Genomic DNA, 21,287 nt, shown 5'->3' with positions numbered 1-21,287 from the left:
CTTTGATATCACTGATGCTTTCTTCTGCTTAATCAAATCTGCTGTTGATATTATAGTTCAGGTATTATATTCTTTATCTGTAGGATTTCTTTATTTTTCAAATAACCACCCTTCAAGGAGAATGATTTCTATTAAAAAATTTTTTTTTTCTGTTTCTCTATTAAACTTTTCATTTTGTTTGGGAATTGTTTTCAACGCTTATTTTATTTTTTTTATACATATTTTCTTGTGGTTTCCTAAACTACTTTAAGAGGATTATTCTGAAGTTTTTTCAGTCATTTCTTAGATCTTTACTTCCGATTTCATTATGAGAGCTTTATTAGTTTCTTTTAGTGGTGTCATATTTCCTTGATTTTTCATAATCATTGGTCCTTGCATTGGTGCCTATGCAGTTGAGGAAACAGCCACCTCTTTTGGTGTTTGTAGACAATCTTTGGTGGTAGCAGACCTTCACTGTTTAGTCTGGTCTGGGATTCCAGGTGGGCTACTTGGTAGCAATCCCAGATAAGCAGACTTTGGTGTTGAGTTTTCTAGATGGGCTTGGCTGTTTTCTGGGCACTGAGGTCAAGTGGAATTGCTTTCTGTGCTTCACGTTCCAGTGAGACCACTTCCTGAACTCTATTGTAAGGTTGAGTCGCTGGCTGGGCTCTGTGATTGCCTCTGATCAAGCAAAGCTGCAGACTGTCTTCCCAGATAGTCTACAACTTTGCCTGATCAGAGGCAGTCACAGAGCAATACCCTTCTGTCTTCCATTCACCCACAACATGAAGGAATTGCTTAATTAACTAAAAGGGCACCCAAATGCCCTACATCTGGCTGAGAAATACTGTTGTTAGATTGTGTAGTTCGGCAGGACAACATGCCAGGCTCTGAGGCAAAGTGAGTTCTCTGGGATTGCTGCTTAGCAATTTGGGATGGGCAGGGGCAGAAGCTAGGCTACACAGATGTATGTGGGCTTGATCTTACCTCTGGGCCGGGGATAGCCTTAAGCAGAGCATTGAGGCTTGATTGGGTTGCTACTCACCTTCTGGGTCTGGGTGGGGCCAGCTGCTCCCTCTGCCGATAATTGCTGACCTGTGCTTGCCTCCTGGCCCGGGGAAGGCTGCAGGAAAGTGCTGGGGCCCGGCTGGGTCACCATGCTTGGAGATTATTAATTAAAATATTTAATGACTGAGAAAGTCAGAATTAAAGTGAGTTATTTATTATTTATTCTACTAACTTTTTCTATGTATTTTTCTAATTTCTAAAAATGTAATGAAAAAACAGCCTTGGCATAAACAGACTTCATCTTAAATAAATAATAGTTACATTTAATGTAACAGCATTTTATGACCTTCAGCTAAGCAAATCCTTGACACAAGTCAAAATTATAATGAAGGGCAGTAGGAAAATCTCTTCTGTATTGGCCTAGGGCACCAAGATATGAGTTTTGACGACATTGCTGTGACCTCCTGTTAGTAGGACTTGCGCCTTGAATAACATTTCCATTGGTGGTTTAAGACAATCTCACTCATGCCACATTCTCTTGCCACACTTCTGACATGGCTGCTGGGTTGATTTTAAGCCCTATGTGGCATGGAAGCATTTGTTTGTTTGTTTGTTTGTTTGTTTGTTTTAGAGATAGGATCTCATTCTGCTGCCTAGGTTGGAATGCAGTGGTGTAATCACAGCTCACTGCAGTCTTGAACTTCTGGGCTCAAGTGATCCTCCAGCCTCAGCATCTCAAGTAGTTAGGATTACAGGCAAACACCACTGCATCCAGGTAATTTTAAAATTTTTTGGTAGAGAAAGGGTTTCACTATGTTGCTAGGCTGGTTTCGAACTCATGGTTTCAACCAATCTTCCCGCCTTGGCCTTCCAAAGTGCTGGTATTACAGGTGCGAGCCATCATGCCAACCACAAAGAAGTTTGTTTTTTGAGATGGAATCTCTCTCTTTGTCGCCTAGGCTGGAGTGCACTGGCACAATCTTGGCTCACTGCAACCTCCACCTCCCGGGTTCAAGCTATTTTTGTGCCTCAGCCTCCCGAGTAGCTGAGATTACAGGTGTGGGCCACCACACCCAGCGAATTTTTGTATTTTGAGCAGAGATGGGGTTTCACCATGTTGGCCAGGCTGATCTTGAACTCCTGACCTCAGGTGATCCACCTGCCTCGGCCTCTCAAAGTGCTGGGATTACAGGTGTGAGCCATCATGCCAACCACAAAGAAGTTTTGTACCTATACCTGATACTTCTTCTCATTTCCTGGTTCTTGTAACTGGCACCTGTTGGCATCCTGTGGGCCTAGTGCTGTGGAGAACTGGTGAGCATGGTGAGACTGGCTAGATACAAAGATGAATGTGTTTCTAAATAAAGAAGAAGGTAATTTAATGAGTTTCTAAATAGGAAGAAGATAATTTAGATTATATTTCTCAAAATTGTTTCCAGGGTTGAAACATTGGCCTGTTTGATTATTCTCACGATGAACATTTCAGAACTCTGAAGGTCTGGACAGCTTTCTAACACGTGTTCAAAACAATCATCTATACGCTGTCTAACCAACACTGAAACAGAGGAAGCATTGCCTTCCTTGTTCAGAACAGAATATTGCCACAGTTCACGGTTGTTTTAGCTTTGGGACAGCCCCATGATATAATTGATTTATTCTGAGTTGGCAGGCAAGTCTTTTCGCCAAAACTGAAATCAAGCCAGTTCTCTCTATTTTTGTTTGTGGAGTAGAATTTGTAACTTATGTTCATGATATTATATTTACTTCTGTTAAATGATAATTTATTGTTTTTAGTTCACTGTACGTGTCAAGAGGTTGGAATTCTGATTTTGAATGCTGACATATTAGCCAACGCACGCAGGTTTATGAGTCATGTAGATGAGATCAGCATGATATGTTCTCACTCAAGCCCCTGCTAAAACCACTGACCAGGCTAGCACCAGGGAGAGAGTGCTCTGCTGTTGACTCCAGTTTGATCCTTCTAGTTGCATATGATTCATTCATCCGCAATGCAAGGTTCTGCTTAATTAACTAAAAGGGCACTCAAATGCTGTGTATCTGATCATTCAGTTCACAATGTACCTTTGGTTTAACAGAGAGATCATGGGAATATTTTTCAAATGACTCACTATAGCAAAGATACTCTGTGTCCGTGTCCGCTGTGCTTCTCTGAACCTCTAGTCTATTCAATCGTGGGCAACAATGAGATTACCTTGATATGAATGTTGTTAGCAAATGCAAGCTGGCTGATATTAACCATCACTTCCTTTTCTAAGGGTTCATAAACCATCTGTTAAATAATTAATTCAAGACTTTCACTAGAAATTGATATCTAGCCCATTATCAATAATTTCCATAATATACTCCATTCCCCTTAGAAGATAAATATTTGTTTTAAAAAATCTATCAATAGAATGTTGTTAGTTGATAACTGGGGCAAGAGACTGCAACTACACTTAACAGGAAAGAGCAGCATAGACAACAGAGACATAAAAGCAAAGGGGATATTCAGTGAATGGTCACACTGAATGGCTCACTGTGATGGCAGCTGAGAGTTCTTGAGTGGTTTAATTAGGACTAGAATGGAAATAAAGGTTGTCGGTTGCTTATGATGGTTACGGGGACGTCGTTGATGTGTTTGAACTTTACGAGTGTGAGTCCTGATCCAGGACAGGACAGAAGGAAGTGGAAAAAGGAAGAAGGTGGCAGATGCTAGTGATATTTTCATGTAATAAAATGAAAGATTAAAAGCTTTGACTGGGAGTGTGTGTAAAACAGATGAGTAGAATATTTGGAGTCTTTCTGGCTCAACATATGTTCACAGTATTTATGAAGTTTAAGATAGTAGTAGTAAATTCAATTAGGGGCAGGAAAGCTGTGATGAATACAGACCTGGACACAACGAGTCTATGATAAGGAACATTAAAATGGACATGGAAAACCTGAAAGGCCCCAGGGAGAATGGGCCAGGGAGGAGAGTGAAATTAATGCAGGTCTTTGGAGTTTTCCCAGACTAGGTAGTGGAAGCCCAGCTAGGAGCCCCACTGTGTTGCCCAAATCCAGGAAGTACCATTCCCATAGAATAACACAGTGTGCATGATGCTCGGTAGCTGTACTAACGGGTAGTATAAGAAATCGATAATATTGCAGTATAATAACTGTGTTCTTCTCCCTGCTTTACACATACCTTTAAAAGCCCTTTGCAGTGTCTTCAGCTTTTTTTTTTTTTTTAATGCCTCCATTTGTTTGAAGACTTATGGACACTATTCATCCAGATTCACAGTGGTGGATGTGCCTGTTTCCATATTCGGTTCATGACTGCTTCACATATGAGCAAAACCAAGAGTTCCCTGTGCAGCTGCATTAGCCTCTCTTTGTCCTATGAGGATGATCTGTAATTGTATTATCAGAATGGGTTTCCCATCATCCTTGGCATAAATTGCTTCTCCCTAATTTCTTTTCTTTGATGTTTCCTCTAAGTTCCATTTCATAAAGTCTTAATGATACACACTAAGCCTCACTTACCTTTTTGTGGGTAAAACGATGTATTATTCATTCCCCATCCTCCCCCGTGGCTTAGGTAAGGTCTTAGGGATGGCTCTGTGTCCTCCCTCCATCACGTTCTCATGCGATTTATGACATGCCTCTTTCCCAAATTCTGATCTTTGTATGTTATCACTGCGTCCTCTGAAGCTTTATCTTTGAATTTCCCCCTGTGTTTTAAAACTTCCTTTGGAAAAATTCCTGATTCTTGAGATCATCTGGTGTATATTTAGCCTTGTATACCACCACCTCTTGGCCTTGTTTTGCTTCCTGTCCACAGCTGTCCTTCTCTGGCCGGTCTGTCCCCACCCTTAGTCTCCTTTCCAGCCTGCTGGAAATTCCTTCTTGGACCACAGGAAATACACTAGGGATGTGGCGTGGGGGAATCCCAGCTTCTACCAGTAGGCAGGCAAAGTGGAAGGGAAATTCTTCAATCAGAAAATGAAACTCAGAACCAGAAAAAAATGAGACTGCTTCTCAGTGCTCTCACTTACCAGCTTTGTCAGAGAGAGAAAAAAGCCACTCACGTTCCAGAAGCTCTGTTTGTATAATATATCTATTTATTTATAAGTATGTATCTGTTTATATATGTAAATATATACAATATATGTTATATATATGTGTGTGTATATGTGTGTGTGTGTGTATCTATATATGTGTACACACACACATTAAAAAATTCATTTTGGTGTCAGCCCTTAGAACACTACATGTCTTCTAGAATACTCTCAGGGCTCCAAGTCACGCATGCTCTGGGAAGCTCTTTAGGGGCTGATCAGGTTTGGAGGTTCGACTCTCTCATTTTTACACATATGCAATTGTATTAGAAAACGCCTCTTGTTTCAAATATACAAGTACAGTTTTTGAACACAATGTCTTCCTGGCTTATGGGATACCCTTATCTTGGATGGACCTTCTTCCTCCCTGTTCAAATTTGTAAGATTTTCCTTTAGGTATGTATTTCATACAGTTTTTCTATGGCAAAAAATTATCTGCTTAAAATATCTTTTGGATTAGAATGGAAAACTCCTCTCTACGACAAGGAGCAACCGAATCGCAGTGGATGAAGTTTACGTCTATCACCAGGGCACATACGTATGTGATTACACTCAGTCGGATACTGCAAGTTCGTGGACGGTCAGAGCTGTTGTTCAAGTGAGAACCATTGGTAAGTGAGATTTTTATCTCAAGATTGAGATCTGAGAGCCAGATTAAAATTATCTTCTTTTGACTTAGTTTTTCCTCTTAGGGAAAAAAAAAGGATAGTCATACACTTGTAATCACGTAAAACCTTTCATGTGGGCAAACATCAAAGTTACCATCCCCCAAGGAAGACTAAGTTCTGAAACAGGTTCAAATTCTCACAAGTTGGGTTGTCCATGAATACGTCCCTGATTTGCTTTTGTAATAAATTTTAAAAATGTATTAAACATTTCACACACAGAAATATTGTGACATCCAGGTACCTATCACCAGTTTTAACCATGTTACAATTTTCCCACATGCTTAAAATCATATTTTTTTTTTCTTTAAAGAAACAAAACATTGCAAAGACAACTTGACGTCTATGATCCCATTCTCTTCCAGGCCTTTGTTTCTGCAGTATAGTCACGTCTTGTCATGTATATCATTTCCATTTATGTTTTTATACTTTTTCTATGTAGGTATGCATCTATTAATAAAATAGAATATTGTTTTCAGTTATGAAATGTGTTTTGTGTCATAAACACTTGGTATTATATTAAATTATTGGTCTGTCAATTTACACACCCATTAGCAGAAAATGCCCTTTATTCCCAAATAATATTTGGTGTTATCAGACTTTATGACTGGTGTTAAGTGGAGGTTCTTTTTTGTTTGTTGTTTTCTACTCCATAGTATACTTCCCTGGCTAATATGAGGTTGAGCATCTTGTTACATGTTTTGTGATTCATTGACTTTCTTCTGCAACTTGTCTATTTTTGCCCTAACCTTTCCCTTGGGTCATTCTTACTAGATCCGCAAGTATCAGCTTGAATCAACTATGTGATAGAATTAATTTAAATGTGGTCTAAGAAGTCAAAACATAAAAGAGCCAGTCACTCATGCTTTATATCAAAGAGCTACAGGGTGGTTGACGTAGCTCTTAGTTAAGATATTAATCTTCTTTTATTACAAGATACAAACCACACGGAGCACCCCAAGACCGAGTGAAACTCTCCTGCTCCTTGCACCCTCTAGCATTCAGAATTATTTTATATTACTTTAGATTAGATCTTATATAGATTTCATTTTATATTATTAGATTGCTCCTTGAAAGACAAGTTAGAATGTGAATACCCCACTCACACCACTTTTCCCCTCCAAGTGATGTGTAATTGTACTTTTATTCAGCCATCACTCAGCTCCTCAAATTCTTCATGGCATAATCTGCTTTCCTCTCACCCGAGGGACACCTTGCAATATCTGTTGCAGCTATTTCAGTCAAGCCCTCTCTGTCATCATCCCTGTCTTCCTCATGTAGTCATTCATTCTCGCATTTATTCATTTCCACACAAATATTTACTGAACACCTAATATGCGTCAGGCTTGGAGCTAAGGCTGCAAGAATGAGTGTCCAGATGCTTTATCTGGCCTCCAAGAGCTTTCCATTTTGGGAAGAAGACAAAGGTGAGGCAAGTTATTACAATACAGTGCAGTGAAAGAAAGGAGCACTATGGGCACATGGAGGCCCACCAGACCTAACCTGGGGAAGCCCGCTCCAAGTGAGAACTGACGGATGAGGACACACCAGTTCAGTAAGGGTAGGGGAGCTTCCATTCCAGACTGAGGCAGCAGCAGAGCTGATGTCCAGGAGATAAAGGAGAGCATCTGGGAACAGGACTGACATCACACTCTTCTAATACGTGTGAGGTGTTATGAAGGAACAATGGGGAGGCATTGAGGGTTTTAAGTGGGAGAATGTCATGACTGAACTTGTATTCAAGATAGATCACCTTGTTTGCTGGGTTGGAAGTGGGTTTTTAAAAGCAAGAATGGAGGCAGGGAGAAGAGTTAGGAAGTTCTGCGGTCAAGCAGGCAGTTGCTGATGGGGATCTGAACTAGGGAGTGGTAGAGGGAATGGAGAGAAGTGGATGACTTTGGAAATGTTTAGGAGGTACATCTAAATGATTTGGTGTTCGGGAGCAAGGAAGAAGGAAAGCAGGTGTCATGGATACAAGCCAGCCTTTGAGCTGGTCAAGGAGGGAATCTGCTGACAGAGCACATCAATACAGAGGATGAGAGCAGGCACAGTCATGGAGCAGCAGACTTGACTCATGGTTAAACCATGCCTCTGCTTGTGCCGTGAATAGACCTAGTAGAGGTGATGAGAAGTGGCTGGACTCATAAGTCAACAGAGCATGATGATGGTTTTTACGTAAAAGGTAGGAGAAAGAGAAGAATCAAGGATGTTTTTGTTTTCTGCCCTGGATAAGTTAGGGAATGGTGGCACCATTTAATGAGACTGAAAAAGCTGAAGGGAAAGAGCATTTGAAGAGGAGATTAAGTATTAGGCTTAAAAGGACTTTTAGTCATCCAAGGTATGATGACAAATAGGTATTCGGACAAGCCAGTCTGGAGAAGTTAGGGCTGGAGATATGAATGTGAAGATGGTCAATTTTTACATAATATCTGAAGCCAAAGAACTGAATGAGATCACCTAGGAAGTGAGTGTAGAGACAGAAGGGCCTAGAGCTGAACCCGGGAATGCTTGAAGAGGTGGAAAAGAGGAAGACAATCCTTAAAGGGGATGGGAGCATACATCAGCAAGTGAATATCAGTGGAAGGGTGGCGAGAAGAGCAACAAAGAAAGTGAAATTGATGAGGTAGAAAAGACATAACCTCAGGCACCAAGACCTTTCATAGGGAAGAGGCCTAGAGGGTAAACTTAATACCCAGGGGTATCAGGAGGAGTGAAAGAACACTAGGAGAGGACTAATAGTTAAAAGAGACACAGAGGAAGGGACAGGCACAGAGAAGCGAATATAGCGGTTGAAGGTAAGCAGTAGAGTACAGGCACATGGAACCAAAAGAAGAGAGGGTTTCAAAGAGAGCATGGTCAACAGTGTCCAATGCTGCTAAGAGGTAAAGTAGATGAAATTTGATTATGCCCAATGGATTTAGGTGCATGGGTGGCACTGGTGAGTTTGGCTAAAGCAGTTTCAGTGGAATGATGGTGGCGGAAATCAGGTTCCATAGGAGGTGAGCGGGTGGAGGGAATTAGCTCAGAGAACTGCCTTTCAAGAATTTGGCTGGGAAGGAAAGAGAATAAGTGAAGCTGGAGACTTAAGGCAGGGAGTGTTTTCTCTTTTTTAGGATGATGAGACTGAGCATGAATAAATGGTGATGAGAAGAAGCCCAGAGAAAGAGAGAGAGAAGGAAAGAGAGACAAGTTAAAAATACAGGACTGAGATGGTGCAAAGGGGAGAAGGAGGATTCTGAGAAGTAAAAGTAGATGATGTCAACAGCAAAGACCCTGAATTTTTCTTTATCCAGAAAAAGACACAGCTTCAGGAGGAAGTTTGACAGTGGAGGCATATTTGAAAGTTTGTGGCAAGAAGTTGATTGATAAAATTGTTCATTAAGGACTGGACTCTTCTTTATTTTGAAATAAACCATGAGTTAAAGGATGGAGAGGTGGACTCAGATATGCTTGACTTGCACAGTTTCTCGGGCAGATTCTCCTTTTGGTTTGATTACTCAGCCAGATGGCACCACAAAGAAATCTTGTAGGAAAAGACAGGCATAGGAGCTCAAGTCTGCAAGGGGCAGGATTAGTGTGAAAGAAAATACATGCAGGAGGAGATGGATCAATTAACAACTAATGTTCTACCAGCACCCACAACCTGATGTGGCAGTCATTTTAGGGGGCAAGCTTTTTACATGGAAACCGGAATTCCTAAACTTACAGATAATGGGTAAAATTTGAAGACAGAGCCCTAAGACATTTAGATCAAAGTGTGGCTGTGCACCCAAGTCTTCATCAAGCAGGCCTTCAGACTTCTCAATGCAAATAATAATCTTTGTTTTCATCTTTCAGTGGGAGACACTAAACTCAAACCAGATATTCTGGATCCTGTCGAGAGCACACTGGAAGTAGAACTTGGTAAGCTGGGCCTCATCGCCATTGAATGACATTGTGCTGCTGGGAGCAGGTCTAAGTGTGATAGAAGGAAAACAGCATTGGGATTTCCAGTCAAACAGAATTGGGTGTGAATTTTAACTCAGCCATTGACTAGTTTTGTGACCTTGCACAGTTACTTTATCCTTTAAGCCTCAGTACTTAAATCTGCAAATAGCTATCATAAAACTGACCCTAAAAGATTATATTGCAGGCTGGGCGTGGTGGCTCATGCCTGTAATCCCAGCACTTTGGGAGGCTGAGGTGGGTAGATCACTTGAGGTGAGGAGTTTGAGACCAGCCTGGCCAACATGGTGAAACCCCATCTCTACGAAAACTACAAAAATTAGCTGGGTGTGGGGGTGGGTGCCTGTAATCCCAGCTACTCAGGATGATGAGGCAGGAGAATCACCTGAACCTGGGAGGCGGAGGTTATAGTCAGCCGAGATTGCGCCATTGCACTCCATCCTGGGTGACAGAGCGAGATTCCATCTCAAAGAAAAAAAATATATTCAGAAATAATGAGACAATGTATGTTAAGTGGCTGGAGCATAAAACATGATCAATAGATTTTTATCCTTTCTTAACTTCCCCCAGGAACAGGTGGTTTTGTATGTGTTGGGTAGGTCTATCAGTTATGACTACAAATTCACCAACCTGAGTAACATTAACTCTTACGAATATGACATTTAGTCTGGCCTTTAAGAGAATTGTAGTAGAATTCTACAACCCCTGCTCAAACAATTTGTATTCCAAAGTAGTGTCCTCTTTGGGGTTGAGGAGAAATCGACTTCCCTGTGGTCTCATTTTATTTTGTCAACTTCAATAACATCTCTGTCTTTCTACACAGACAAATAAGAATTGTTGTATTTAAAATAAAATGCTGTTTTTCTTTTAATAATATAAATATTTTCTAAAATGCTACTAAAAGATTTATTATTTTAGAAAGAAATGTAAAACTACATATTATGATATAAGATCACTAGGTGGCAGGAGTGGTGTGTTCTGACTCTAGAAATAGCACTGGCTATATGCTCAAACATCACAGGAGTGGAAGGAAGGAGGAAAGAAGGAGGAAAAAATTAGATTAATCCAAATAGTCAAGTTACATATGTATTAGTGAATTATAAGGTATTACCAGTGGAAAAACGTTAAGGTGCAAAGATGAGTTTTCAAATGGAGCTCCTGATCATTTCACGGTTAAATATGAAGTTTGAGGCAGAGCATATCTGAATATTCCTCATGGAAAAAAATGGGTAGAAAAAAGTCTCATAATATGCATGTCCATCCGTAGTGAATTGTTCAGAAACGTTGCTTAATAGCTAAATAATTTTTAAATTTAAACCACGTGCTACAATAACATTATGATTTTTACTTAATAAACAAATATTGGATAGTAAAATTGTCTTTATGGACACACCTTGTGCTTCAATAGTAGTGCAGAAGACCGGGCTGATCTCAGAAATTCCTCATTTTCTTAGATTTTCTTAGTGTCTTCCTCAATCCACATAAGAACCCTTAGTGATATAATCATGCTCATCTTCATTTTAAGAACATACGGTCATATGGTTGAGATAGAAGGAGTGCCCATTAGAACAAAGGTACCTGGTTTTATGCATTTCTGAATGAGAGATGTGTAGACATTTCATTATTTCTGGCACACATATTCTACCTGCAAACCTGACTGCATCAGGAAACAGCTCCTGGCGACAGCTTCCTCCCAAACAGGACAAAGTGTTCTCACCAGCTTCCTTCTTGTTTTCTCTGGTCTCTTCATTTCCAGGAAAGCCTTTAACTATTAGCTGCAAAGCACGATTTGGCTTTGAAAGGGTCTCTAACCCTGTCATGAAATGGTACATCAAAGATGCTGACCTAGAGTGGGAAGTCTCAGTACCCGAGGCAAAAAGGTAAGAAAAAACCTCACGGATTCTGTTCTCTGCAATTCAGAAGAGCTACTTTTACCTTTAGAAACGTCTAAAATAAACAGTCGATGGTGTAACCACGAGCACCGACTAGTGGTGAAAATAAAAGTACAGAATTGCAAAGTGCAAAGGGCCATTGAATGAATACCTGAAGCAACTTAACCCTGAAAAAGAGGATCAGAGGAGGGCTCTCTGTCTTGAAATCCTTGGGAGCTGTTATATTGTTTGAGAAATTTGACTTGGTTTCTTGCTCTCTGGGGCACAGAACCCAGAACAGTGGTTAGAATTTACTGGTGAGATATTTTGCCCAGTAGAAAACCCTAGCTATTTGGAGCTATCCAATCACAAGAAAAGTTGACCTCCAGTCCTCGGAAGGATCAAAGGGCCTGGATCCAATGATGTCCAATCAGACATATCTCTAAAGGATGCATTCCCTGATTTTTCCAAGATGTGACCCAGAGTAAGAGTCCATGCATTAAGCACCTTCTTTTGATACTTAATAGATATCAATAAGCAAATGCAATATCATTTTGAAAAGCATATATTATTACAACAAAAGTACAGAACAGATTTTGGCCACAACAATAAAATTTAGCAAGAATTTCTAAGATCAGGAAGGTCATTGGGGCCCATCTTAAGCTGACATTGTATTACAGTTCACAGTAGGAGAGTGTAGTCAAGAGCGTATGCTTTGACATCACCCACCCTTGGGTTTAAACCCATTTTCTATCTAGTGGCAACATGACCCTTAGCCCCTGTGAGCCTCCATCACCCCATTGATAATCTATGGATGATAACCTGAACTTTGCAAGCTCACTGGGAGGGCTGGTCACAGTAGAGGTGTTATGCCTATCACAATGTGTGACAGGTAGGAAGCACTCAGTGAATCGGAGCTGGCATCGTGGTCTCAGAGCAACACAACCTAAAACATCATCCACATACACAAAATTTCTTAACACAAAGATGGATTGCAGACCGGCAACTTCAGAGAACTCAAACTGTGAATAAATGCCAAGACTCCCAACTTCCTGGGTGGCGCAGTGTGGCACCAGCCCAGGAATCAGGCTGCCCATGCCCTGCGGTGTGGTCTGGGGCTGCTCACCCACCTTCTCTGCCATGTCCTTGTCACTGGCCAAGGCCATTATGATCCTATTATACTCTAGGGCTCCTGGGAGGTTAGGAATGGAGGGCATTAAAGTCAATATTAGGTGCACAGAAGAAGTCCATATTTGGTACACATAGTAAACCTTCAGTAGGAGTTGGTCATTTGAAATATTTTTCTTAAGGTATTGTTATTATCTATTCTCAAGGGGAATTCTTAGAGTAAGGAAGGTCAGATGAGTCTCACAAGTAAATAATGTCTTAGCTTGAATGCTTAGAAGAGTCAATAATTGAGTCAAGAATGAGCCCTTTTTGACCATCTTACATTCTCGTGGTATCTTCTTGTACCGTTGATCTCACGGTTCTCTAAAAGCCAAACTGTTGGCTGCTTATATGCATTCCAAATGCTGCAAATGGGTGCTAATGTATGTTACTGAATGGAGCGGTATTTTTTTCTCCTTTCTCAGTATTAAATCCACTTTAAAGGATGAAATCATTGAGCGTAATATCATCTTGGAAAAAGTCACTCAGCGTGATCTTCGCAGGAAGTTTGTTTGCTTTGTCCAGAACTCCATTGGAAACACAACCCAGTCTGTCCAACTGAAGGAAAAGAGAGGAGGTAAGCCCAGGAGGCTGCCCAGGAGGCAGGAAACTGCCTCCACTTGAGAGGGGAGGAGTTTTCCTAGAGAATAATAATAATGATGACAGCGATTACATTTTCTAGACGACAGACATTGTTCTAAGCACTTTCCTTGTGTCAACCCACTTAATACCTTGACCAAAGCCACACAACTAGTAAACTGCATATGATTGGTTTAGAGCTAGTTCTCTTAAGTAATACTCTGCGTTTGGGAGGCTGTGTTGGAAAAGCAACTCTTTCATGCACTCATTCATTCATGCATTCATTCTACAATAGCTACAGGGTGTGCCCAGAGTGGCAGGCATTGTGCTAAGACCTAGCTCCCTTTCCAATTTTTCTTTCCTGGCTTCCAAATCCAGAGAACATGATGGGTTCATGTTCTGATGAATGGAGAATGGAAGAGAGAAGGAGTAATCTTGTTCATTGTTCAAAATGGTGTGTCTATATCATGGATTTTTTTTTTTTTTTAAAGTTGGAGTAGAAATTCTAGGTAAGGAATAGCATTTAAATTTCTTTAAAAAGATGCCCAGAGATGAAATTGATATCATTTATTCCTTTAATTAATAGATAACTATAGTTATAAGCAGGTTTGAATGTTTCTGAGGCTTAAACAAGACAAAGTGTGTTCTGGCCTGTAGTAAACCCTCTGTTAAGGGGGTTTTCCCCTGTGGAAGTACGCAGGGGATCCCTCGTGTCAGGTAAGCCAGATGGGACTCCTGGTCTCAGGAAATGTAGGCTGCAGTAGGAATGATAATACAGGAAAATAACTTACAATATGCAATGAGAGAGATGTAAATGGATTGTGTGGAAGTTTACGAGGGTAAAAAAATAAAATGAATAGGATAAGTTTCCTAGGCCATCCTGATCAGGAACTGCCCATTCCCCTGGGGTCTCTAGTGTTTGTTGTAAGACAGTACTCAAAATGTGATTTTTAAAAATTTTATTTTAATAGGTTTTGGGGGTACAGGTGGTTTTTGGTTACATGGATAAGTTCTTTATCTAAAATCTTTAGATTTTTGAGATTTTGGCATACCCGTCACCCGAGCAGTGTACACTGTACCCAATGTGTAGTCTTTTATCCCTCACTCCCCTCCCACCCTTCTCCCTCCGTCTCCAAAGTCCATTGTATTATTCTTAGGCCTTTGTGTCCTCAAAGCTTAGCTCCCGCTTATAAGTGAAAATACACGATGTTTTGTTTTCTATTCCTGAGTTACTTCACTTAGAATAATGGTATCCACCATCTTGGCTAACAAGGTGAAACCTCATCTCTACTAAAAATACAAAAAAAAAAATTAGCCAGGTGTGGTGGCGGCACCTGTAGTCCCAGCTACTCGGGAGGCTGAGACAGGAGAATGGCATGAATCTGGGAGGCGGAGCTTGCAGTGAGCCAAGATCGCACCACTGCACTCCAGCCTGGGCGACAGAGCAAGACTACGTCTCAAAAAAAAAAAAAAAAAAAAAAAAAAAGTCTCCAACTCCATTCAGGTTGCTGCACATGCCATTATTTTGTTCCTTTTTATGGCTGAGTAGTATTCCATGGTGTGATTTATGAGGTTTCCAGATTCACAAAAACTGCTGCTAGTGGCAATGATTTTGACAAAATAATAGAGCTGGAAAAGGTGCTGGGTGGGCCATAGCGCCGGCCTGAACATGGTCGTGGTCCAATCCCACTGCCTCTGTGTCTCTTCATACCAGCCCTGTCTCCACAGTGGTGCTCCTGTACATCCTGCTTGGCACCATCGGGACGCTGGTGGCCGTGCTGGTGGCAAGTGCCCTCCTCTACAGGCACTGGATTGAAATAGTGCTGCTGTACCGGACCTACCAGAGCAAGGACGAGACGCTGGGGGGTAAGGTTGCCTCCGTGTGTGGCCCTCTGACTTTTCCTCTCGGAATTGACTTGGAGCAGGACAACAGAAAATACCATCACTACCTCTTGGCTTTGTTTCCTCAGAGTTACCTTATAAAAGAATTTCAAATGTCCCCTGCCAGCCAGGGCAGAGGATAAAGAAAGAGCTGAAGAAAGAAATGTCCCCACTGGATAAAGTCATGCCCCTGAGGTTTATGAGGCCTTCCTCCAAGTCTAGTGACCTCACACTGAGGAAGGCTGGAGAAACAATTATTTTTTTCATTCCAGTTGCCAGGAATCTTGTAGGCAATGCTATTGTGAAACATGGTGAACTTAAAAAACAATCCCTATATAACCAACCTAAAGTCATAGGGCAAATTACTGAACATCTCCGTGCCTTTGTTTCCTCATCTATAGAACAGGATTGTCATAGCACCAATTCCAAAGGATGCTGTGAGGGCTCATTGATGTATTCTTAAGACACATTAAGTCTGTATTTATTTATTCATTTATTTTGAGATGGAGCCTTGTTCTGTCTCCCAGGCTGGAGTGCGGTGGTGCCATCTCAGCTCACTGCAATCTCCACTTCCCAGGTGCAAGCAATGCTCCTACCTCAGCCTCCTGAGTAGCTGGGATTACAGGCATGCGCTACCATGCCCAGCTATTGTTTGTGTTTTCAGTAGAGACTGCTGGGTTTCACCCTGTTGGCCAGGCTGGTCTTGAACTCCTGACCTCAAGTGATCCGTCCGCCTTGGCCTCCCAAAGTGCTGGGATTACAGGCATGAGCCACCGTGCCCAGCCACATTAAATATTTAGAATGGCGCCCAGCACATGGTAAATGCTCAGCACATGCCAGGCTATGGCTGTTTCTTGAGGACTAGAGTGTATGCCTGCTATGCGCGTTAGCTACTTTAATGGTTACAGCAATCCTACCAGCCCAGCAGAGACAGGAAGTCATGTGCCTAAAATTGAACCACTGGAAGGCACTAGAGCTTGGGATTTGGGCACAGGTTGTCTGGCTTAAGAGATCTCATTAGCTGTTACCTCAGTTAGCCTCATCTGTAAAATGAGGGCTTTGAAGATGGTGGGAATGCCCCCAGAAGTGAGAAGTCCTGTAAAATGCAAGCACTATTACTATCAATGACGTGCCTGTCAATATTTGAGGCAGGATAATCATGTTCATTGATGTTTGCTTCTTTGGAATAGAAGCATTGCTTCTGTTTTTTTTTTTTTCTAGTCCTGGAAATCTCTAAGGTTAGAAGGTTTGCAGTTTTAGTAAATGACTCTGTCGCTTAATAAAAGCAGAATCCCTTTCTGCTGGATTTCAGGGATAATTATCTACCTTACTGAGAGGGCCCTCCAAACTCCAGTGCTTTCCCAAACTAGGAATTCAGTGAGGAGTTGTCAGATCCCTAGTGGAAGAAAGGGTGAATAAAGACCGGCATGGGAGGCTGGGTGTGGTGGCTCACGCCTGTAATCCCAGCACTTTGGGAGGCCAAAGTGGGAGGAATGCTTGAGCTCAGGAGTTTGAGACCAGTCTGGGCAACATGGTGAAACCTGCCTCTACAAGAAATTTTTCAAAGTTAGCTGGGCGTGGTGGTGCACCCCCTGTAGTTCCAGCTACTTAGGAGGCTGAGGTGGGAGAATCACCTGAGCCCAGGAAGTCAAGGCTGCAGTGAACTATGATTACATCACTGCACTCCAGCCTGGATGACAGAGCGAGACCCTATCTCAAACAAAAAAAAAAAAAAAAAAGAGGGGGGCGGCTGGGAGCAGTGGCTCACATCTATAATCCCAGCACTTTGGAAGGCCCAGGCAGGCGGATCACTTGAAGTCAGGAGTTTGAGATCAACGTGGCCAACATGGTGCAACCCCATCCTTACTAAAAATACAACATGTAGCCAGGCTTGGTGGCACCTGTAATCCCAGATACTCAGGGGGCTGAGGCAGGAGAATCACTTGAACCTGGGAAGGGGAGGTTGCAGTGAGCTGAGATCACGCCACTGCACTCCAGCCTGGGTGACAGAACATGACTCCGTCTCAAAAAAAAAAAAAAAAAAAGAAAGAAAGAAAGAAAGAAATGCATCAGTCACATCTTTCTTTAGACTAGCTTTTGAGAATACACACTAGAAATCGTTATGCCAAATGCTTTTAAGATTTATTTTAATAGCTTTTTGGAATGAAGCAAATTATGTAATCAATGTCTTAAAATGCTACTTACCTTAAGATTCTGGAACTTGTGTAGAAGAGTCAGTCAATGGGGAAACATTTACTTGTGTCCTTTCTCTTTCTACTTTGCGAAGACAATGTTTTAGTGATCAGATCTGGAGGCAGAATCCAGTTTTCAAGCACAGGGATGCAGCGCCCTCTGTTGGCTGACCTAACATTTTTAAGCAAAATGATTGCTTTGAAGTTAGTGCTGAGGAACCAAAATTTTAGAGATGTAGAATGTTAGAATTCTGGAAGATGTCAGAGATCATCTAATACTCCACTCTCTAATTTCATAACTAAATAAATATAGTTTCCAGGTTATAGAAAAATTTTAGTTTGCTGGGATTTCACATGATACGGAAGGAATGGAGGCAACTATGGTGTGTTACACATTTAAACAGCACAGCACCTACCTGCCAGGCATGCTCCACAAGTCTTGTCCTTCCTACATGAGCAATGAGGTGCTTCATAGGTTAGTTTCCCAAACTCAGCTCTTTGGCATCCTCCTGTATTGATTCTGGGACCTTCCTTTTTGGTACCCGGTACTTCCATCCACTGAGGCATCTTTTTAGGTTCACCTTGAACATGGTGTACTACTAAACAGTACCAGCAATCAGTGCTATTGTTTGCCATTTTGTAACAATACTCTGACAGGGATTGTGGGAACTGCTGGAATACGAATCTGATGTATCCCATTCCAAAGCCTGTGAATTAAGTGTTGGGATTTTCTACTTCTTCCAGTTAGTTCCGTAGTCTCAGTAATCGTATGCATTTATAAAGCATGCATATGAAAATATAGGATATTTTCAAGGTCTCATATGTCTCTGTTGACTGTATTATTTTATACATTATATAAATCATTATTTTATAATACAGTCAACAGAGGCATATGAGACCTTGAAAATATCCTGTAACAAGTTCTATACATACAGCTTTCCATCTAGAATAGAGGGGAATGGACATTTATCTTGAACCTCCTGTGAGTCAGGCACCAAGAAATTCATGTACATTATCTCATGAAACCCTTAAAACAGCCTGCCCAGGAGTTATGATTGTCTTTCTTTTACATATGGGGATTCACATATCGGCGTATGTGCCATCAACTCTCCGAGGAAGTACTATTTCTCCTTAGATACAATGTGCTGGGTGTTAGCAGCACTTTGCTTACTGGATATCATCATGTTGGATGGGGCAGACTCCTGTTTGATGTGTGACTAATGAGACAGAAACACTGCAGGTGCAAAGAAGGCTCAGAGAAACTCCTGAGTTCATGTGACTTAATCAAAGAATGCCTCAGCCGTTTGATCTAACCTCAGTGAAAATGCAAAAGTGCTTCATAAATCAGAATTCAATTTGGGGTGAACAATCAATAGCACTCAGTGGTATGATTTTGCAATGAATTTGTAAGATCAGTTTAGTAAGTATCCCAAATCTTTTTTCTTATTCATTTACCATACGTTTCAAGCATATGTATGTGTACCATGATAGTAAAAAATAAAAAGTAAATGACTTATGTTTTTATAATTTTTCCTATTCTTCAGATAAAAAGGATTTCGATGCTTTCGTATCCTATGCAAAATGGAGCTCTTTTCCAAGTGAGGCCACTTCATCTTTGACTGAAGAACACTTGGCCCTGAGCCTATTTCCTGATGTTTTAGAAAACAAATATGGATATACCTTGTGTTTGCTTGAAAGAGATGTGGCTCCAGGAGGAGGTAAGTCCAACATGTCAAGAAAAACTACAATGCAAAAAGGGCAGTTCAATGCAATCTCCAAGTCTTTTTTGTCATTCTTTCTTTTGGAATATAGATCTGGGAGATTACATGAGGTTAGAACATCTTGGGCAACAATACAGAAACTATATGTTCCAGAGATGTGCTCCATTATCAAACAGATCCATCTGCAGGAGAAAACAATGATATGGGGCCCTAGGCAGGCCTTCTAGGACAAAGATACCTCTCCTGGCTTCACAGCTGAAGGTTGTCTCGGTCACCCCAATTTAGTGGCCCCTCTGATTTCTGTGACTCTGCCTCCCACAAAGCTCACTCAGCACCGGTCAAGCAGACTTCTCAGGCCTGGGCCAAGCCCTGGACACTCTGAGAGGTTCAGATCTCAGCCTGTCCTGCTGGCCGCCTCCTCCTCAGATATCCCCACCAAGGAACCTGGGATGTTCCATGGCTCCCATTATCCCAGCTTACCTAGTTCCAGTTGGCTTTATTCCTAGAGGAATTGCCAACTGGGGGAGACTGAACACAAAGCAGGGAATGTAAAGGTGAGGGTCACTAGACACTGCAGCGTATCTCCAACTGGCAATAGAGCTGATACAGTGTAAGTGGTAGAGTAAACATGTCTCTCTTCTTCCTTATGTAAGAGAATCCATTGCAAGGACCTCTCTGACTCAAGGTTTAACAATATCAATTGCAAATCATCAAATGTTTTATTTCCAGTGTATGCAGAAGACATTGTGAGCGTTATTAAGAGAAGCAGAAGAGGAATATTTATCTTGAGCCCCAACTACGTCAACGGACCCAGTATCTTTGAACTGCAAGCAGCAGTGAATCTTGCCTTGGATGATCAAACACTGAAACTCATTTTAATTAAGTTCTGTTACTTCCAAGAGCCAGAGTCTCTACCTCACCTTGTGAAAAAAGCTCTCAGGGTTTTGCCCACAGTTACTTGGAGAGGCTTAAAATCAGTTCCTCCCAATTCTAGATTCTGGACCAAAATGCGCTATCACATGCCTGTGAAAAACTCTCAGGGATTCACGTGGAACCAGCTCAGAATTACCTCTAGGATTTTTCAGTGGAAAGGACTCAGTGCAACAGAAACCACTGGGAGGAGCTCCCAGCCTAAGGAATGATGAAATGAGCGCTGGCGCCCCCTCCCGGCCAGTCCCTGGGATAGAGATTTTGCTGGACAGAACTCACATCTGTGTGTGTGAATGTTCACGCTGATAGGAAATTCAGAGTCTGCTGCCAGCAGCGAGCAAGCTTGATGGACAATGGAAAGGGACTGAGACTGTGGTTTAGAGCCTTTGATCTCCTGGACTGGACAGAGGGCGAGTGAATTCGCTAGACCTTGGGTACTTTCGATACACAACACCCCTAAGATTTCCCAGTGGTCCGAGCAGAATCAGAAAATACAGCTACTTCTGCCTTATGGCTAGGGACTTTCATGTCTGCTATGTATTGTACATATGACTTTATGTATACTTGCAATCAAATAAATATTATTTTATTAGAAAGAGTGATTTTTTTTTTTTTTGGAGACAGAGTCTCATTCTGTCACCCAGGCTGGAATGCATGTTCTTGGCTCACTGCAACCTCCGCCCCCTGGGTTCAAGCAATTCTCCAGCCTCAGCCTCCCTTGTAACTGGGATTACACGCATGCACTACCATGCCCGGCTAATTTTTGTATTTTTAGTAGAGACGGGGTTCCACCATGTTGGCCAGGCTGGTCTCGAACTCCTGACCTCAGGAGAACCGCCCGCCTCAGCCTCCTGAAGTGCTGGGATTACAGGCGTCAGCCATCACATCTGGCCTTAGAAACAAAGAATTTCTGTAAAGAAGACAATTCTTACTCCATGGTCAGCCACCAACTCTGGAGCACAGAAAGCATAAAAGGTAAAGACTAACAGGACCCAGAATAGACAGGGCTAGGGTTGGTTTCTACTGTGTCCTTATGCGAAGTGCCCACACTGGGTGGATGAACTAGAGGAAGAATCCCTTTTTTGGGGGGCAGATGCAGCCTGTGCCAGGATATAGGCTTGGAAAGAAGAGTAGAGTTAATTTCAGTTCCTCCGTGTGATGTCGGCCAGAGATCTTTGTGTTAGGTATGAAAGTGTAAATCCTTACCCTGGGCCCCTGGAAGCACAGACCAACTGGACCAAAACGATCA

At 41.8% G+C, this 21,287-nt stretch overlaps 1 protein-coding gene across 2 annotated transcripts in view; it reads left to right on the top strand.

Annotated features, from left to right (window-relative positions):
• Positions 1 to 20,630, top strand: part of IL18RAP (interleukin 18 receptor accessory protein) — a 31,518-nt gene extending 10,888 nt beyond the window's left edge. For both annotated transcript variants that reach the window (XM_025354663.1, XM_025354661.1), the window contains 7 exons: positions 5,548 to 5,698; positions 9,590 to 9,655; positions 11,454 to 11,577; positions 13,161 to 13,312; positions 15,043 to 15,180; positions 18,932 to 19,105; positions 19,838 to 20,630. In XM_025354663.1, coding sequence (XP_025210448.1) covers positions 5,548 to 5,698; positions 9,590 to 9,655; positions 11,454 to 11,577; positions 13,161 to 13,312; positions 15,043 to 15,180; positions 18,932 to 19,105; positions 19,838 to 20,250 — 1,218 coding nt within the window. In that variant the 3' untranslated portion in view covers positions 20,251 to 20,630. The remainder of the gene's footprint in view (positions 1 to 5,547; positions 5,699 to 9,589; positions 9,656 to 11,453; positions 11,578 to 13,160; positions 13,313 to 15,042; positions 15,181 to 18,931; positions 19,106 to 19,837) is intronic.
• Positions 20,631 to 21,287: the final 657 nt, after the last annotated feature.

Source organism: Theropithecus gelada, chromosome 13, assembly GCF_003255815.1.
Source record: "Theropithecus gelada isolate Dixy chromosome 13, Tgel_1.0, whole genome shotgun sequence".
In the NCBI taxonomy this organism is placed as follows: domain Eukaryota; kingdom Metazoa; phylum Chordata; class Mammalia; order Primates; family Cercopithecidae; genus Theropithecus; species Theropithecus gelada.
Note: the sequence above shows the minus strand (reverse complement) of the source record. Positions and strands in the feature narration are given on the sequence as shown.